The 19,677-nt window shown below is 34.4% G+C and overlaps 1 protein-coding gene across 23 annotated transcripts in view; it reads right to left on the minus strand.

Moving 5' to 3' along the window:
* LOC134540897 (calcitonin gene-related peptide type 1 receptor-like) overlaps positions 1-19,677 on the minus strand; it is a 391,875-nt gene that overhangs the window by 362,642 nt on the left and 9,556 nt on the right. For 9 of the 23 annotated variants that reach the window (XM_063383953.1, XM_063383950.1, XM_063383948.1 and 6 more), the window contains exons 1-2: positions 16,099-16,215; positions 6,152-6,203 (exon numbers count right to left, since the gene is read on the minus strand). In XM_063383953.1, coding sequence (XP_063240023.1) covers positions 6,152-6,196 — 45 coding nt within the window. In that variant the 5' untranslated portion in view covers positions 6,197-6,203; positions 16,099-16,215. Of the gene's footprint in view, positions 1-6,151; positions 6,204-16,098; positions 16,243-19,677 lie in introns of those variants that run through there. The other 14 variants (XM_063383958.1, XM_063383947.1, XM_063383939.1 and 11 more) reach the window with 3 other exon arrangements.

Raw genomic sequence — 19,677 nt, forward strand, 5'->3', positions numbered from 1 at the left:
AATTTTGGTAGAGAATTTTTAATGCGGGAGAGTGGAAAGCGCCTTAGTTATTAAAATTTAAGTAGCGCCTTACGAAAAATTATGCTTGTAATGACTATAAAGGCTTATATCTCAGAAATTTTAGCTTTAAACGAAAAACGTAAAAAAAAAATTCCGTTCTTGGAAATATAAGTTCGCGTCACAGGGAATCTTTTGATGAATTTTCGAATTTTGTACTTATGACCTTTTGAACATCTTTGTTTTTTTTATGTGCTTGTATTTTTAAAGTTTTTAATTTTAAAACTACTGTCGTTTTTTGGCAGATTTGCTTTTTTGTAGTAACACCCTTTAAATTTTTTATATTATATTCTTCTTTTGTTGTCACTTAATTTCTTGCTGGTAAAATTATCGGTAAGTTGCATAGATGCACTTAATATATATAAATATTTGTCAATTTTTTTTTATAATTTCATATACAAATAAATATGTCAGAAATAATTTTAATTTGTTTATTATTAAAATATTTTTTTTTTAATATTTCGTGTATATTAAATTAAAGTGTTCGTTATATTCAGCTATCTTCAACGGGCGCCTTACAACCTCCTAGTATATTAATAATTTTTTAAGTGAAACTTCTTTACAGCTGGTAAGTTAAATCGAGGCGATGACGTCATAAGAGCTTAACAAAAAAAGAGGAAAACGGAAAGTCCATCGATCAAGAGTTTGGCGCTCGATTTGAAGGTTTTCATTGTATTACTAGAGACCAGAAAAATTCGCGGGTTCAATGGCCTCCAGGATAGACTCCAATATCCTCTACACACTCGGGCAAATGCCAACTGTTCATTGGCTGCTGACTTGTGAGTCGTCTCGACTGGTGTGGCCTGTGATTCGTCACTTCTATTGAGTGAGGGTCTCTAATTGGCCCTCAGTACTCCAGATTAACAGTGAACCACTCCAGATTAACAGTGAACCAATGGCAGAAGCAGCACTAAGGTATAATTATTTGAATTTTAGCATAACACGAAATGAACCCGCGAATTTTTCAGGCCTCTATGTATTACACTTGCATACTTGCGCACCGCATACTTACTCGCATACTTGATCCCTCACATACTTGCTCACTTCCATACTTGATCACTTTCATAATTGCTAGAGACCGGAAAAATTCGCGGATTCATTTCACGACAGCTTAAAATTCAAATAGTTACGCCTCAGTGCTGCCTCTGCTATTGGCTCACAACTCACCTGGACGACTCTGGGCCAGTGAGAAACACTCAACCGAAGCTGTGTCGAATCACATGCCGCTACATTGGGACACCTTCGCAAGACAGCAGCCAATGAGAGGGTGACATTTGACCGAGTGTACGTAGAATTATAAAATTCATCCTAGAGGTCATTGAACCCGCGAAATTTTCCGGTCTCTAATTAAAGTTCTTTGCGTGAAGTTTCACTTCTAGCGCGCGTTGCGGCCACACACTCGTATGTTTTTTTTTTTTCAGTATCATTAAAACAAAATTATTATACTTTGTATGCGTAACCTAAAACTTTGTATGTTTATTTCCTCTCGCATTCGATGTTCTTACGTCATCCATATTTCGTCAAACAAAACAGAGGTATATACATTAGTCATTAATTATTTAAATTTTGTAAGCCAAAAAAAGTGGAAAATACAGTTGAAATGGTCTGGGGAGAATCAAGGTTTTTTCGTGACGTCAAAAGAAAATTAGTTCGCAACAGTCTAGAAAGCGGGGAAATCATTAGGCAAGCTTAATAACAGACTAAGTTAATAGGCCTGTCACGGACACACTTACTACTGAGATCACAGCAGTGACAGATTATACCATCTCCCTTTTTTTTCAGACGTCAGAAGTCACCCACAGACAAAATAAGAATGGTCCAAGTCCGCGCTTTTCATGCCTTGAAGAGCATACAGTAAATTACGTAGAACACTACGCCATACGTCTATGCATTGATACGTTAAAGAGACGAGAGAACCTCTCATACTACAGGAAGCTTGAGGACATGAAATGGTTCCAAAGTTTAGCGAAAGTTTGTTCAATACTTGAAAGGAGTTCACTATGGAATAATCGTAAAAATCGCCAAAAAATAATTGAGTATCTTTAAACAAATCGTATGAACACATCGGTTTACAGTAAAAACTCCGTGGAAACATATTTTTATTTTCTAAAATACATATAATTAGAGACCGGAAAAATTCGCGGTTTCATTTCGCGCTATGCTAGCATGCAAATGTGTTTAACCTTTTGCTGCTTCAGTGATTGGACCACAGGTTGTCTGAAAGAATCACAGCCAATGAATAATCCTCAACGAAAGAAGTATCGAATCAAAAGCGTTCTAGTTAATAGTTGTCACGAGTCAGTAGCCAATGAGTAGATGTATTTTTTCCGAGTGCATAGAGGATCTTGGAGTCTATCCTGTAAGTCATTGAGCTCGCGAATTTTTCCGGTCCCTACAATATAATTATACATTTTTGCTGCTTTCTACTAATGGTTCACTCTTATTCTGGAGGAATGTGGGCCAATTAGAGACCCGCAATCAAGGAAGTATCGAATCCACGTGTCGCCCAGTTGGGACGCCTCACGAGTCAGCAGCCAATGAACAGGCGACGTTACGCCCGAGAATGTAGAGGATCGTGAAGTCTATTCTGGATTCACCGGGGATTTTTTTCCGGTCCCTAGTTTGTTGAATGAAAAACTCGTAGGAATGGCAACAGCTAATATTCGAATTACGGCAGGATCAAAACGCCTTTAAAATTTTTAGTTTGTGTCTATATGCCTGAAAATAACGCGGATTCATTTCGTGACAGGCTAACATTCAAATGATTAAACCTTTTCTGGTTCTACCATTGGTTCACTGTTAATTTGGAGAGCTCTGGGGATCAATAATAGACCCTCAATCAAAGAAAGTACATAGAGTTGCCCAGCTGAGACTCCTCAACTGTCAATAAAACACTTGATTTAACGAAGACGAAATTTAAATATTAAAATATGTAAAAAAAATGGGCGCGTGTACTTAATGTACGCACGTTAGTAGTTATACTTACTTGTCTTAATAAAGAAACTATCTTTAATTTTGCATTCAAATAATTAATAGAAATAAATATTAAAACGACTGGAGTAACGTTATAAATACGGTTGATGAAGAATAAATTCAATCAAATTAGAAAAGTTTGAATTAAATACTCAGTATTCAAATTATGCACAAACGTGTCTAGAATTAATTTTTTTGTTTAGTAAAATAATCGAGATAAATTGCAACTAATAACGAAAAATCAATAAATATGCTGAATATTTATTAATAATTGTAATTATGTATTTCTTATAATTTAATTATTAATACATAACGGAATATAAAACCTTACAAAAACATTCATTTCTAACGGCCAGCAGACTACTAAACCTTCCACAGACACTCCCTGCCAGCCACAATGGAAGCTTACAAGCAACTCATCGTTATACATATGGAAACATATCCTCAATTACATAAATACAAAAAGAAGTTTATAAACACAATCTCTATCAATAATATTAACAATAAATAAAAATGTTTAGATATATTTACTCGTATGCAATATTAATAAATACAGTATAAGATTTAAAAGGACATATAATTTTTTTATGTAGTGTTCTTTTTTGTATGTAGCTTTTTTCATTTTGTGAAAATTTCGTTGCATTATGAGCACGGATCGTAAAAATTTAGTGTAATCACATTTTTTTAATCATAATTCACCAAAAGAAATAAAACATTAAAAACTTAATGGCAATAAAGCTGTTGAAACCATACACTTTACGTATTTCGGATCATATCTTTGACCCTTTAAGACGGAGATTAAAGTTGACTGAAATTGATTGTTAAAAATCTCCCAAATTACGTAATTATTCCAGAAATGTCAGATACAGTAAAAGTGAATATCAAAGCATTTATCCACGATAAAACAACATAATGCGTTGTTTACGATCGTTTTTTGACCTTGGAAGAAAAGCCGCCAAACATGTTTACGTATGCGAATAAAATTCACGAGGCTGGTTATTCCTAGAAGGTCGAGAGATTAAAAGGTCTCGTATCGTTTGTGTGTTTACAGCAAACTTCGATGGTTTGTACAAGAAGCTATTTAGCCTGTGGCATTACCTAATGCGTTAAATAAAATATGGGACATTTTTGACATGTGTTGCGAGAAACATTTAGACTTTTGACAGCTGTAAATTATTTTAAAACTAACAAAATAAAAGCTTGTACACGATAAGTTAATCAGGTGCTACAAGAAAATTCAACCGCAATAAAATTAAAAGTTATTAACTCAAACGAATGCATGGAAAAATTGGAATATGAATTTCGCAGTTCACTAAACAAATTTATTTGAGATATCTTAAATCCACAAATGAAAACGTTAGTAACTTTCAGTGAACGTTATCAAAATAAATTAGTGTACATATCTATGTCTTTTATTTTTCATGGGTAGTTTTTATTTACATGTGTTGTACTGGCGTTATTTAAATTTAATCTTACTTTCGTTTGGCTATGTTTATATTCGTATGGTAACAATACACTACCAGCATCATTGCAAGTTTAAAATTAAAGCTATTTAATAGACAGCAATGGTGGCATGGTGATTGCTCTCTTCATCTCGAACACAAACATAATTATTAGAGACCTGTAAAATTCGCGGATTCATTTCGCGATATGATAGAGTCCAAATACTTTTGACAATATTTTGCTTCAGTGATTGGGCCACAGTTTATCTGAAGGACTCTGGGCCAATGAAAAATCTTTAACAGAAGAATTAGCGAATCACGATAATTCCAGTCAACAGGTGTTACGATTCGGTTACCAATCAGCAGATGTAATTTGCACGAGTGCGTATAGGATCATGGAGTCTACCCTTTAGGGAATTGAAATCGCGAATTTTACAGGTCTCTAATAATTATTTATTTCTTTGTTTATAAATGCGTCTGATGCTGGCCACAGAAATTTTACTACTTGCGCAGCTTCGAGTGCAGTCTGTCATTATTAACTATTAAGCAATTTTTTTTCCCCTTTCACTGATTTCCAGAAGCTTTAGCAGTTTGGTATCTAGAGTGTTGTCACACAATAGATGTTTCCTTGGAAGGTCTTTCATGACAGCAGGTATGAATGGTTCTGTGGAAGAATTAGCAAAGCACTGGCTGTTTCCGTGGAAGTTTTTTTGTAATCGCTCGTGTTCTAATTTCTGTGGACGTTTTCGTAGAAAATGGAAATTTCATCAAAGCATGATGAAGTCGTAGTGTTTCCCTAGTGTTTAAAAATGGTAATTTGTTTTGTGAGGATTGAAGTTTTCTTGATTACTGATTTGAAACGCGGTGAACATGTGGTCTAGTCACAACATTATGCGACAATTGTGAGAAGCATCCCTTGTTTATACAGTACGAAAAGTATTAACTATCACAAGAAAAACCATTCGCACAAGCTAGGCCTGCGCCAGTCACAATTGTATACGTTGACAGTTTCTTCCGTAGAAACGTCCACACCTGCTGATGTTCGCAGGCTTTCACGGCCATTGTCTGAAGTACAGCTTGGCTTCTGGGTTGTATAGCCGCGTCCTTGAGCGAATAATTCACCGACGTTTCGGTTCGACGTTGCAGTCGCCATCATCAGGGAGAAATTACCTACAGTTACCCACCGGTAAGTAACTGCTCCCTGGTGATGGTGACTGCAATGTCGACCGAAACGTCGGTGAATTATTCCCCAAGGACGGGGGCTTGACTAGCTTCTAGCGGATCCTGTGTGGTACCTTTTGCCGTGTGACACAGGCTTCAGCCGTCAACTGAACTATGTAGACTAAAATATCAGCACACAAAACAAGGAAGAGCCTATGATGTACATTCTGTATTGCACCGACCCGAACAAGCCCGAATATCTACCTTCGGCCAAATTCGTCAGATTTTTCTTGTTTATTACTTTACAAAATTGTGGATGGTTGGTTATGTTAGGTTAGTTATAGATACATTAAAAATACTGTCAAATCATTTTAATGCCGACTTTGGCCGAAGGTAGATCTTCGGGCTTGTTCGGGTCCGTGCAATACAGAATGTACATCGTAGGCTTCCCCAACACAAGTCTGGGGATACAACAGCCACAACAAACACGTTTGACACGATCAGGTCCGCCAACTTACCCCGAGCGTCACTATTCCCACAGGAACCGGCGTGGTAGTAGTCATAACGTATCTGAAACAACAAATGAGAAATATTTTTTTTATTTTCATCACAGAACACTTATGCACATGTGAAGCAAGTATGTCCGCTCGAACAAAAAACTATACACGACTCTGTAATACTTGTATGGTTTTCTTGGATTAGTGGACGTTCTTTCACGTACGTGTCTGCTGTTGTAACACGAATTACAGCGATTTCATGCGGAAGCATACGCTTCCTGAGTGGAACCGCCAAATAAGGCTGTGACTTCTCTTTCAGAAGACCTCCAATTACAAGGATGAAACCTCTGACACCGGCGTACCTAATTGCTGTATAATGTTGGATAATATCCTCTTTTCTCGCAAAAAAAAATTGTAGTTATGTGTCCGCCATATAAATTTTCATTGTTTGCCTGCCAAAATCCACCACAGATTGTAATTTTGAAATGTAACGAGTGTTTCTGAAGGAAATGTGTGCTTCTTTCAAAAGTAACAGAAAATTACATAGCGCAGCGTAATTATTAACTTTCACTCCCATAGTAATAACACAGAATAATTAACATTCATAATGGTTCTCAGGTAATTAAATATTAATATGCAAGAATAACTCTGCAGGAAAAAAACAAATTAATAATTTACTACGTGGTCTGTTTAGATGCCAGCGTCATTAAGGACAAGAAACTGATAAGCATCACTGTATGTATATATATGTATATATATGATGTATATATATATACATACATACAGTGATGTTTATATATATAAGCAAGTCTTTCAGTACTCGTCAGAGATGTGTAACATCTATCCTCGGTAACTAGCAAATTCATGTACTCTCATGTTGCAAATACACTTATAATACGAAACTTTAACACAAAATTTAAAACCTTAAATACTTATAATGCCGAGCATGATAAACTTACGAAAATTGTGTTTTTAACTAAATTTTTTAAGCGAATATCACGTAGTTTTTGCACCCATCTTCTAGAGTTTGTGGCCAGAGCAGCTACATCGACTATTGAATCATTTGATTAGCAGACCAAAATTTTTAACTATATAATGAAACGACTGCTATAAAAGCGAAAGAAAAAAAACTAGAAAAATACTTAACACAGGCTTTGGGGCTGATTTTCGACAAGGAGTTTTATTAAAGTACTGCATTTTTTTAAAAAAAAAAAACTCTTTATACATTTAATTCTATAAAGTTTACCTTTGGCTTTGTGAGCTTTGGTTCGCGCCATCCGCCACAGATGGCAGCACCGTGTTTACACACTTCCGTTCCACGCGACTTCCGTTCTATCCAAAAAATTACTCCCAAACAAATTAATAACGTAAACCGAGAGCTAAGATGTTTACACTTAAAAAAATATTTATATCAGGATAAAATTCAAACCATGTATATAACTTTCAAGATTCTTGACAACAAAAAAAATTCCAAATTGTACTTTACCGCTCAGTATGTCAGGGTACAACGAAGAGTAAATATTTGCTAGGTATTCATGTTATAGCGGCGCCAGTGAAGTTTCGGTAGACATTTCACTCGTCATCTTCATGCTGGCAGGCATCGTCATGTCAGCTTTCCGAACTACCGAGTGGTACTCTCGACCTCGTAAACAATTTTGAAATTAATGTGGCCTCCATTGCCCTTCCTCGCTTAAGCCTTAATTGGAGGCTTCACACGCAATATATAATTTGTTTCTCATTTTCTCGTCATTATCATTAGTTGAGGGGGCAATTTACGTAAATTCAACACTGTGCCTCTTTTGCATTTGTTATTCTGTCATAAAGATTTTCAACAGATATTTTCTAAGTGTTATATAATGGGTGTAAAAAAAAGCGCAAGTCCTTGTGATTTTTATCACTCGCGTGACTTTTTCACAGCAATTATGTAACACTTTTCGTGTATCTGTTCAAAAGGTTTGTGACATAACAACAAATTCAAGGGAGGTATGTGATTCAATTTACAGAAATAGTCCTTATTTAATAGTAATGGAAAAATAATTTACAAAAATATATATATCAACTTGGCGTGTGGAACCCGCAACTTAAGTGGCCCGCCTAGTCAGTGAGGCGGTATGATAAGTGCGACACTCGCTATTACTACTAGCATGATATCGCCTCTAAAAGCAAGGCTGTGTGGACTGGCGCGCAGTCAGAAAATATGAGATTTGAACGTTGACCTTGAACATTATAAATGGCGGAGAAATGAAGAAAATCTGTAATGCAAGTCCCTTGAGGATCTACAATAATCTATACCGGGGTGTTCGTGGCTAAATGTTATTCGGAAAGCACGCTTTTTGGCCATCTTCTAAAAATACTGTTTGAAAACTAAATACGGAAAAAGAACTTCTAAAACACCCTCACCTTTTTGTCAAATGCTTTTCGCGAACATACATAACTCTGATATCTTGAGACAAAACGTTTTTAAATTGCTTGTTAATTTTTGACGTGACAACGTCTAATAAATCGATGAACGCCGGCTGCACGTACGAAAAAGTGTCCCGTTACGCACCCGTTACGCTGATTGTACGCTTGCGCCGCATCTATCTCTCTTCCATTCGATTGGAACAACCATCGATTTGACTTTTTCGAGGCACATTAAACTTGAAACACTCCCATTCTTTTCCTACTTTTCCCATCATCGTCCTGTCCTTAACAGAATAACACAGATTGGAAGAAGAAGGTAAATAGCAAACATGTATAAAAGTTATAGTTAAAATAATCTCTTCGTTAAAGTAGTAAACATATTGTAATTAATGACTGCAAATAAAAGTAAATTTATAAATTAAATTTAGATTTCATTTCACTCCTTCTTTGTATCCATACAAAATAGTGATAATTCAATAAAAATTATACAATTTTATTCATAAAAGTATGCAATCATTTCATCAATGTTTTGTTATGACTTTTTTCACGTTAAACTATCGTTCGTAAACCGACATTACAGACAACCAATTTTTTTTTCAAAGTCTTGCATATCATATGTGTTAGTGGGTAGGTGGAGCCGTTTTGGAATTATCTTTCAGGTTCTTAAGGTAATCGTCGAGAGTAAACTTAGGCATTAAGCATAGTCAGTTATGGTGATATTTCCGAATAGTTTAAAGTAGACGATTTACACTAGCTCCGCACATATCTTTGCAGTAGTTTGAAAATCTACACTTAAAATAACAGCTTTTATATGCCATGACAAAAGAATTATTTGCTGGAAACTACAAAAAAAAAAGTTTCTGGTATGAGCCACTGCTAAGAATAAATCACTGTAAAAAAATTGTTTTGCTGTGTATATTTTTTAAAAAAGTAAGCTTAAAAGCATACTTAAAAAAGCTAACAACTTTCGAAATGTTGAATGAGATTATTGTAACTGAAACTATTTTTGCATGTCCCTGCGTTAAGGCCTACTGAGTTAAGTCGAGAGCGTAGCCGTGTCGAACAAGAAGACGCTTCATCACCAAATTCAATCAGAGTGTAGGAGCGAAACCATTAGTCTTCATGGTATTGTAATTAATCCGTACGCTGGCAATGTCCCTCCCCCCTCCCCCCCCCCCCCCCAATCCATTCAACCCAACCCAACACAAACACAAAACTGACGAACAGCCAATGTGACCTAGTGAACTCCGAATGCAAGACTGTTGTATCACATTGTAGGATGCGTCTGTTTGTCGCGTTTGTTATCACTGTTCTTGTTGTAGCTGTCCCGTCCTTGTTATCCCGCAGTGTTCGTCTGCGCTGTGTGATATGTTTGCATCCCGTCCTTGTTATCCCACAGTGTTCGTCTGCGCTGTGATATTTTTGCAAATGTCCCGTCCTTGTTAGTCCACAGTGTTCGTCTGCGCTGTGATATTTTTGTATTTGTCCCGTCCTTACTATCCCATAGTGTTAGTCTGTGCTGTGATATTTTTATGTCTAATTCTTTCCACGCAATTCTCTGAGGAGACTATTCATTTAACTTTAGACATAGACTGATTTAGGCTTGTTTTCAGCGTGGTTTATGTATTCATCTTTCTATGTCCGTTCTTCAGGTATTCTCCACACTTTAAAAATCTTCACTTGAATTTAAGAAAAACGCTGGTTATGAAAAACGTGGTTATCCATGGATCTTCGATTTCTTTTACTTTGAACACGAATCCTCACAGAAAAATATTTTCTCTTTCATGTTTACATAAATATTTATATTCCATTTACAAAAAATTTTACAGTTTAACGAGTTTTTCATAGATTTATATATATATATATATTAAATCTTAGCCAGACAAAGCAAAAGCGCACAAACATATAATGGTGGTTTTATTTCATATTATTTTATAGACGGCAGATTAATGTTTTTAAACTCTGTTCTATGTTTCAGCCATTTTTTGTGTTTCCAGAGGCTCGTATATCTACATACCTGTTCCAAATAATTGTTTGTGCAGTTTCTATTTTTTTAAAATTAATTTCGAAATTTCCCTTAAAAAATCTATTAAAATCATTAAGATTTACCTTCTTGGTTTGAGCTGCCTTTCAAGCCAATATTGTTATACTATCTATAACCCTATAGTTTATCATGAAAAAACACTATTCTAGTTATTTTGTTTTTCAATTATGCTGTATTTATTTAGTGAATCACTATTCAATATTCATGTTATCTTATAACTATTATCAAATGAAAAAATTTCTTTTCGAGAGTGTGTAAGTGCGAAATTATTCGTTTATTAAAGAAACGCCATGATTACCTGGCCGTCAAAAATTGTGCGAAATTTACGAATAGAAAAATTTTACTTAAAAATTGCTTATGATGTAATAATTTGGTGATATTTCGAAAAGCATCCATAATCTTTCATTTTCTCGTTTCCTTTTTAACGTGTTATTTTTGAGAGGTTAAAAATTCTTAAAATAGTAATTCCATTATCTATATTTGCTATGTATTTCGTTGTGTTCAGAGGACTCTTATAAGTGTTCTGCATTCGGGGAGCAGGTTTTATGAATGGGAAAGGAAAGTAATAAATACCCTATCTGGAAATTTATAGCTGCACTTCTGCTCTGGAAAATTCATGGAAGCTAACATTTCCGAGTCAAACTAATCTATAAGTGTACATACTATAAATAGCCTCAAAAAATTGTTTAGAGCATATTGAAAACCTTACCAACAAAAAAATAATTTTTGGTTATAATGGCATACATAAGTATTACGATATTTAAATTTCCTGTTTTGTTCCTACAATCAACGTTTAACAATTGAGATATAATTAGGTTTATGTATTTTTAAAATTTTTATTTTTATTTTTTTTTCCTTTATAACTATCGAGTAATGTATTTTCAGGAGGATTTCAGACGTTCGGTTAGCCAGAATCTACATGTCCATTACCTCTTTAAAGTGCTAAAGGGCCATTCCATTGTCACGTACGGGACATTTGTAAAAATTTTCATACCGATAATTCTATAAAAAATTATATTATAAGGGGTATATTCATGTGTTTTCTTGGTTTCTACAGAAGTTACACATTTAGTGTAAATTTTCAGCTTAAGACATGATAAGAAATACCTTTGTTAACAACATATTGCTGTCAAATGTAACCGTCACGTATGGGACACATATAGTCAACCATTAGTTTCAAGAGGACACGTTTTACTGAAACTTTAGCCCGAATTCTAGCATGATATTCTTGTATTATTTTTTGTGAGAACTTATAAGAATAAGAAAAACAGACATCAATAAATGCATGAAAAAACTCCAATAATGAATCAGAAACAATTTTTTTTTCTGTTTGTCACGTACGGGACAATTCTGTCACGTATGGGACATTTACATTAGTAAGATTGTGCTGAATAAATTTTTCAGTAGAATATTAAATTAAGTTGTACTTTCTAGGCTTCTGGGTTGTAGCCGCGTCAAAATCAAAGTGTTCATCGACGTTTCAGTCGACGTTACAGTCGCCATCATCAGGGAGCAGATTAATTGAATTAATCTCTCCCTGATGATTGTGACTGTGACGTCGACCGAAACGTCGGTGAAAACTTTGATTTTGACGCGGCTACAACCCAGAAGCCTAGAAAGTACGGACAACGGCCGCGAAAGCCTGCGCTGTTTATTGAAATAAGTTGTGTTGAAAAAAAAATTAAATTTACACAACCTGACTCATAGAGATATGTTAAGCGAAATTGATTAAATGTAACTAAATAAAATGATAGAGTAGTTCTACCTGCCTATATCCTAACTAAAAAAAAATTAATAACAAAACTGTTACTCTGTATGGTCATAAAGATCACTTTAAATGTCAATAAATTTAAACAGTCCTCTGTTGTTCACCACTACTGGAGGAGAAATCTCTCTTGCTACATCTTCTTTTAAATAACAAATGCAGTCTGGTTGTCGAGGCCACTTGAAGTGATGTGGGGGACCTGTAGGGACCATCACTGACACCTGCACTTGATCTCCGCTTGCATCCACCACTTCTCCAGGGTACTCTTTTCCTTCGTAGCATACGACTACCCATTTTCCAGGGAAGTTGAATAGATTCCCTTTCGGATTGGAGAGTGCAATTTTTGTAGACAGTGCATTGTTTTTTGCATAGAACCCTGACGAAGTGCTACATGTAATAATGTGGAATTCCTTGATTCCTGGGATCGAAGGGACATTTCTCCAAGGATTTTGGGATAAAATTTCATTCCTAATGTGGTCCTCTTCTATATACCATAAATGGCTTTTGGTATCAAGTTGTGCAGCTACTTCTGCAAAATCCTTAGCTGACTGTATTGTGCATCCCTCCCCTTGCGTCATCATTTTCATTCTTACTAAGCGTTTAATATTGCCACCAACACCATCTACTACACCTTTACCATGAGATGTCGCAAAGTATTTCCAGGTAAATGTTCTGTTGTGTTTCTGGTTCAATATTTCCAATGTTTTCACCATGAATTTATTTTTAAACTCTGAAGAGGGCCCATCACTCCAAATTATTTCTTCAGAAATTGCAGAATTTTCTTTAAGTATTTCTGTGTAAAAGAAATCCAAGAACACAAAGACTGTGTCCTTATCCTTATTATTTGTGTCTGAACAAAGTATATAAGTTTTGCAATTTCCATTACAAAAAACAGCAGCAGTGAATAAAACAACACTAGCACGAGACCACAAAGCACTTTGTATTTCATTTTGATACTCACAACTGAAAGACATTGCGAAATCAACCTCCAGAACACGCTTTGTACCATTTGCTTTGTCCTTCTCAAACTCATCATGTTGTATTCTTTTGGTGTTTACATGGAGCATCATTTTTGGCATATCTGCTATCAATTTTTCATATATATATATCACCTAAACAGTCTTCTTTTATAACTAACTTAATTTTGTTTTCATCATTTTTCTTCCATTCTTTCCAAGTGGTTTTAGAATCTGGTTCTCTTGGGACTACCATTCGTTTCCCATTACTACAAACTTCACAGAGGTTCTGCCAACACAAAGAGTTCAAGCTATCATTGCACAACAGATTTTTCCAAAATTCATTGTTGTATGTATGTTTTAAGGCCTTAAGTTTTAAAATGAAGTTCTCGTGTATTCTGCATTTACACTGCTCTGCAGGAGTCTCTTTAAGTAACAAAACATTTTTTGGCCTTAGACTACAAAATTTAGAGTAACCAATTTTATAATCTGGATTTTCTTCTTTGAATATATAAAATGCTTCATGCAGAAACATAGTCATAAAGTGCTTTTGTAATTTAACTTTTTTTCTATTTTCCCACACAGTTAATACATCTTTCATCCCTGGGCATGTGTATACTATATCTGGACGATAGAAAAAATTTATAACAGAAGTCTCTTCTTTACAACTGTTTCTAGTTCCAGCAATACTTTCTTCCATTGTCGTAGTCAGTTGAAGACCAATGCGTTTAGCAAGACCTGTCACAACAGCTTTTTGTTTTCGTGGTGAGTTTGGTAAGGCCCTTGCAGTCTTCCAAACTGCTTTTGATAATGTCTGCTTGCAACTGTAAGGTGTGCCAGAGGAAGACATATCAGAACTGTTTGCTTTTGCTGCATTTTTAGCATTTTTCTTTGCTCTCTGAAGTCTTTTCCTGTTTCTTTCATAAATTTTTTGGGCAGCCTTGTCTTTCACTGTCATTTTCTTTTTCTTATTCTTTCTCAGTTCCTTAATCCGTTTCCTTTCCTTCTCAAGATAACCATCTGGATCTGCAGTCTTTTGTTTTTCCCTCATTTTTTTTCATCCGAGAAGCACTTGTTGTCTTCTTAGATTCCATATTTGTCACTGAAAACCAATTAAATTGATTACTAAAAGTAAAACATTGAAATAATAAATTTATGTAACACATAATATGTTATTTTAGATAGGTGAATATTCTACATATTTTGGGTAAAACATTATATTTTTCATATGTCCCGTAGGTGACGTCACGTACGGGACATGATTGTATCTCAAAATTTTTATTGTTTTTAATGCAATTAAAACATATAAAAATTAGGTTAGCTACCTGCATTCTAATACAGTTTGAATTTATATAAGTAAGATATAATAACAATTTGTTCCTGATGAAACATGAAACATAACCTAAATTTGTCACGTACGGGACATCTTCAACACTCACAATTGAATAATTAATTTAGTAGCAATAAAATGTTATTAAATTATTTTTTTGCAAGAAATATGTTTGTGCATAACCTATATTTTGAACTTAAATATAAATATACATTCATTTATGTGACATGTACTTACCAAAGAACCTGAAAGTAGCCTCTCTATGAGCAAAATAGAAACAGTTGAATAGCAGCCACATTAGAATCAATAAAACAGCTGTTCAATGTTAAATGAGTCAAAATTCAACATTGTCTGTCAAAGACCATAACTTTAAAATCTCTTACGTAATGTTTTCTCAACCAGAAAAAAAAACATTTAAATTAATAAAACTTCCTAATTTTCATGGAATGGCCCTAAAACTAACCTTTTTTCCGATCTCAGTCAGTAGCCTAATGAACAGTGATATTTTTTGACGTGACGTCTAATAAATCGATGAACGGCGGCTGCACGCACGAGAAAGTGTCCCGTTAAGCACATTGTACCGTTACGCTGTGTCCCGTTACGCTCATTGTTCCGTTACGCTGTGTACCGTTACGCTCATTGTTCCGTTACGCTGTGTTCCGTTACGCTGTCGGCGAGTGCAGTAATAATAGGTTATGTTACAATTGACTAAAAAATTATGGTGATTCATATAATATATATAATATATAATTACAATTTATTTATATGAAAAGTTGCTCATAATTATATTTAAACTTTATAGCTAAACGCCAGTTTTTAAAATTAATTACAAGTCATCTACACGTGAACTGTTTCTTCGACTGTTTATAAAGTGAAGTGAAAAGTTAATGTGGTTTTCATTGCTTATTACAACAACAATTTCGGCAATAAAGGTTAAATATTCTTGCATTTTAAAAATCTGATTACTAGTATAATTTCAAGTATTTATTCTTTTATTATTATAAATAAAAATGATTCAATTTTATTCATAAAAGTATGCAATCATTTCATCAATGATTTTTTATGACGTTATCACGTTAAACTATCGTCCGTAAACCGACTTTACAGACAAACAATTTTTTTCTACGGTAAACTGTCATCTCTGAGCGTAATACCTAGAAAAATTTAATTTTCAAGCTTTCCCCATTCAACCTCCTCAAAAAAACGTTTACTTAAAAACTGATAAAACACGTTTTAATAAGGCTGTGCCGACCCCATTAGGCGTACATCGAACCCGTGACCACAATGACACACATCACTGTCCCGAGGTTAAGCATGATCTACACCAGTTTGTGTAAGTAGAAGTTATAAGACGGTTCTGTACCACAATTTTTTTTATAAGTAGAAGTTAACAAGTGGTTCTGGACCATTTTTTTTTTTAAGTAAACAGAGATAGCAAAGGGAGTTGAGAAAAAAAATTCACTGACGTACCTCGGATGTTCGAGCGCGTGCGTGTGTGATTTGTTTTTAGTTTGTCTTTATATGTTCACTGACCGGCAGGGCAGACCGGACTTAATAGCGCCCTCTCTCTCTCTCTCTCTCTGACCGTCCCGCACCGCGAAAAGACCGCTACTGGCCCGATAGCGCTCGGGACTTGGGTCTTCCCGCGCTAGGCGTCTCCCCTCCTCCCCCTCCCTACGGATTATTTCCCAAGGCTTCAATCGCGCATGCGCATGCGCAGCTGGCTTGGGGGCCTTCGGCCGTCCGGCCGGACAACATTGAAGCGTCGTATAGGAGGGAATGCGAGATTCACCGAACCAGAGTCAGACGCGCACGAGATTAACTCCGCGTTTCGTGCATATTCGGAATTTTTGAAGTTAAAAAAAATTCTATAGGAAGGGTTTGGATAGGGAGTAAATTCATGTGAGTCGTCATCGACATGGTCACGTGACGTGTTTAATTTTTAATTTTATATTTCAGGGATAACACTTAATTTATTTTATTTTTAAAGATACGAGTTTTTTTTAATTTTATTCTTTATTTTCCAAGAGAATTTTAACGTTATTGTGTGGGTACATATTGCGAGTATTGGATATTTTTTAGTCGGTAGTTAAGTTGAGGTTATGTTTTTTTTCTTTTGTTTATTTATTTATTTACGATGTGAATTTCTTCAAATGTGAGGTTATTGATTTATTAGATATTATGTTGATTATTTGTAGATTTAAGTTGATAATTTTTTATTCTTTCAAATGAAAAAAATATTCATTTCTTCTAGTTTTAAATTTATTATTGGTAGGGGAAAAAAATGATGGGTTCGCGTCACCGACATTCTAGTGATATAATACTAAAATCATTTTCTTGCGTACATTTGATGTAGGAATAATTTTAGACCACACATTTAAAAACAAAATTTTAAGTTTTCACTTCTGTCGACAGTCCCCATGACTGCCTTTTTTTTTATTCTTCTTCACGTGCGTTATGAAAAAAAATAATAAGATTGAATTTTTACGATGCGCACACACCATGCAACGGAATTTTTACAGGATGAATAAAAGGCGACATACATATAAAAATTATATATGAGCTTTTACAAAAATAATTATTTTATAAATAATTAAAATTAAAAAAGTTAACATCAGAATATTTATTGTTTTTCATTTTTAATTATAACTATCCAGATTATTTTATAATATTAAATAATTATTTTATACACGGGTTATTATAAGTATTGAAAACTGAGTAGACATATATAGTTATGTTTTTAAATATTATTGAATTAATATCTACTTTACCCACCATATTTATAATAGCACTCCAGTTTTTATAATTTTATTTCTATTTATTATTCGCATGCAAAACTAAAGTTAGTTTTTTTTATTACGCCAAGTAAGTATAACTTTTAACGAGTGTATATAAGTACACTCGCCCAATTTTTTATTTTATTTTCTTTCTTGATGTTGCAAAATTAAGGACCTAGTGTCCAAGCATCCAACCTCTTGAATGGTAGACTATTTTTTTATGCCCCGATGAACTCTTCATCAGAAACATCCTCTATCCCCTGTATCCCCCCCCCCCCCTTTTTTTTCCCGTTACTCTGTTAATGCATTCCCTTTGCACCCCGCATGTCAGTGCCCAGGGTTTTCCCTGTGTCTATGCAGGTTTCACCTGGGCCCAACCTGTCTCTGGTTATAGTCTAGAGTTAAAAGAGTGAGGGGAGTTAGCCATAACGCTAATCGCTGCCATTTCTGGCCAATCCCCTTCCAGCACACGATGCATGTGACCCTATCCCTGCATGGCTAATTCCAACATGACTTAGGCGTATAGACGCACCTAGGTCACTCCCTAAAAACCCTGACCTTCCTATAAATACAGTTAGTTTTAGTTAGGCTAGGAAGGAAAAAATTTTAATTGGCGTTTTGTTTAGGTAAGGTCTTTTGAATGAATTCAATACTTGTTAACATTTCGTTCTTTAATTCTATTTCACTGTGAGGGTAGGTTTTTTGCATAACTGCTTGATAGTAACTAAAATTAAAGGGTGTTTAGATGCAGTGGGATATTATTTAACATACTGTAAAAATCTTGAAAAAGAATTACTCCTAGAAATATCTTTTCTTTTTAGTTACTCTTCTTTAGGCGGGTTGAGGGCGCAATGAAATGTTCGCGCATTATTACAATGCGAAAATCTACGAAATTGAAATTCCAATGCGCACGGACGATTCTATGCTACGTTTAAGAGCCGAAATTCTTCAAAATGGCGGACCCGCGTGTGTCAGCATGCATCCGAATATATTCGCTTTCGTGAACACCGGGGTATGTACTGAGCGCATCGGTATGCCGAATGAAACTTTATGATAGTAAAAATCTATCCTGGAATACACTTTGTAAACTTTAATAGTCAGAACAAAACATAATTGATTAGCCATGAATAAAATTAATTTTTACAAACATGGCGTCAAAAATATTTAACGTTCTGATGGTTCTCTATAGAACTTAGAACGTGGCACTGCAAATTATGTACTTTTCGAACTAAAAGTTGCAGTCTAATAGACACATAAAAATAGGTGTGTGTATTTCTGTACGCGCGTTAGAGGTTATAGTTCTTTTTTATTTAAGACACTGAACTATTTTGAAATGTTTTGAAACAAAAGTTAATTAAATAAAAATTCAGTATTAAATATTAATATAAACATATGTACAAAATAATTTTTAATTTAGTAATATAATCGAGATAAAATTTAATTACTAATAATATTCGATAAATATGCTAAATGTGTATTCTAACCAATTAATTTAAACTGTTATTAAATAATATTGTAAAAATTTATAATTTAAAATGATAATAAATTATACACACGGGAACATAACCTTTTTTATATAAAAACACTTGAATAGGTTTATAAACACAATTTATACCACTTATATTTCCAATAAATAAATGTTCTTAATTACATGTATCAGTATTCAATATCACTCGCTAAATTTCTGAACGGGACTCATTCGATTTGCAGAGAGAAAGGTTGAACTATATAATAAAACGTATCCTATAAAAACGAAGAAAAAAAAAGTTGAAAAATACTAAACCCCAGCTTGGAACTGATGTTAAACAAGAAATTTTATCGAAATAGGCTACTGCCCACGTGGTTAAAATTTATTAAAAAGTTAATACTTTATATTTTACGCACAGGTTAGATAACTTTAAATTATTAAGTATTTAAGGTTAATTGTACTATTATAAACGATTTTTACTCATCTATGCGAATTCATGTAAATTATCCACTTTAGCTTATAAACCACGCACCATAACCACTGCGCTACAAAGCCTGACAAACGATTGTGAGGAGATTATGTATTATAATTATTGTAAAACTAGAGTCCTTATGTTAAAAAAAAAATTGAAATGACTGTTTACTATAACTATTTTAATTTAACAAATAAAATTGCAGGGTGGTTTCACTATCATAAAGTTTCATTTGATACACCAGTACGTTTGATACGTCTATTAATTTTTTTATGAACGTGACTATAGATGGATCCGCCATCTTCCTGTGAAAATTTCGTTGCATGGTGCGC

Source organism: Bacillus rossius, chromosome 17 (genome assembly GCF_032445375.1).
Source record: "Bacillus rossius redtenbacheri isolate Brsri chromosome 17, Brsri_v3, whole genome shotgun sequence".
In the NCBI taxonomy this organism is placed as follows: domain Eukaryota; kingdom Metazoa; phylum Arthropoda; class Insecta; order Phasmatodea; family Bacillidae; genus Bacillus; species Bacillus rossius.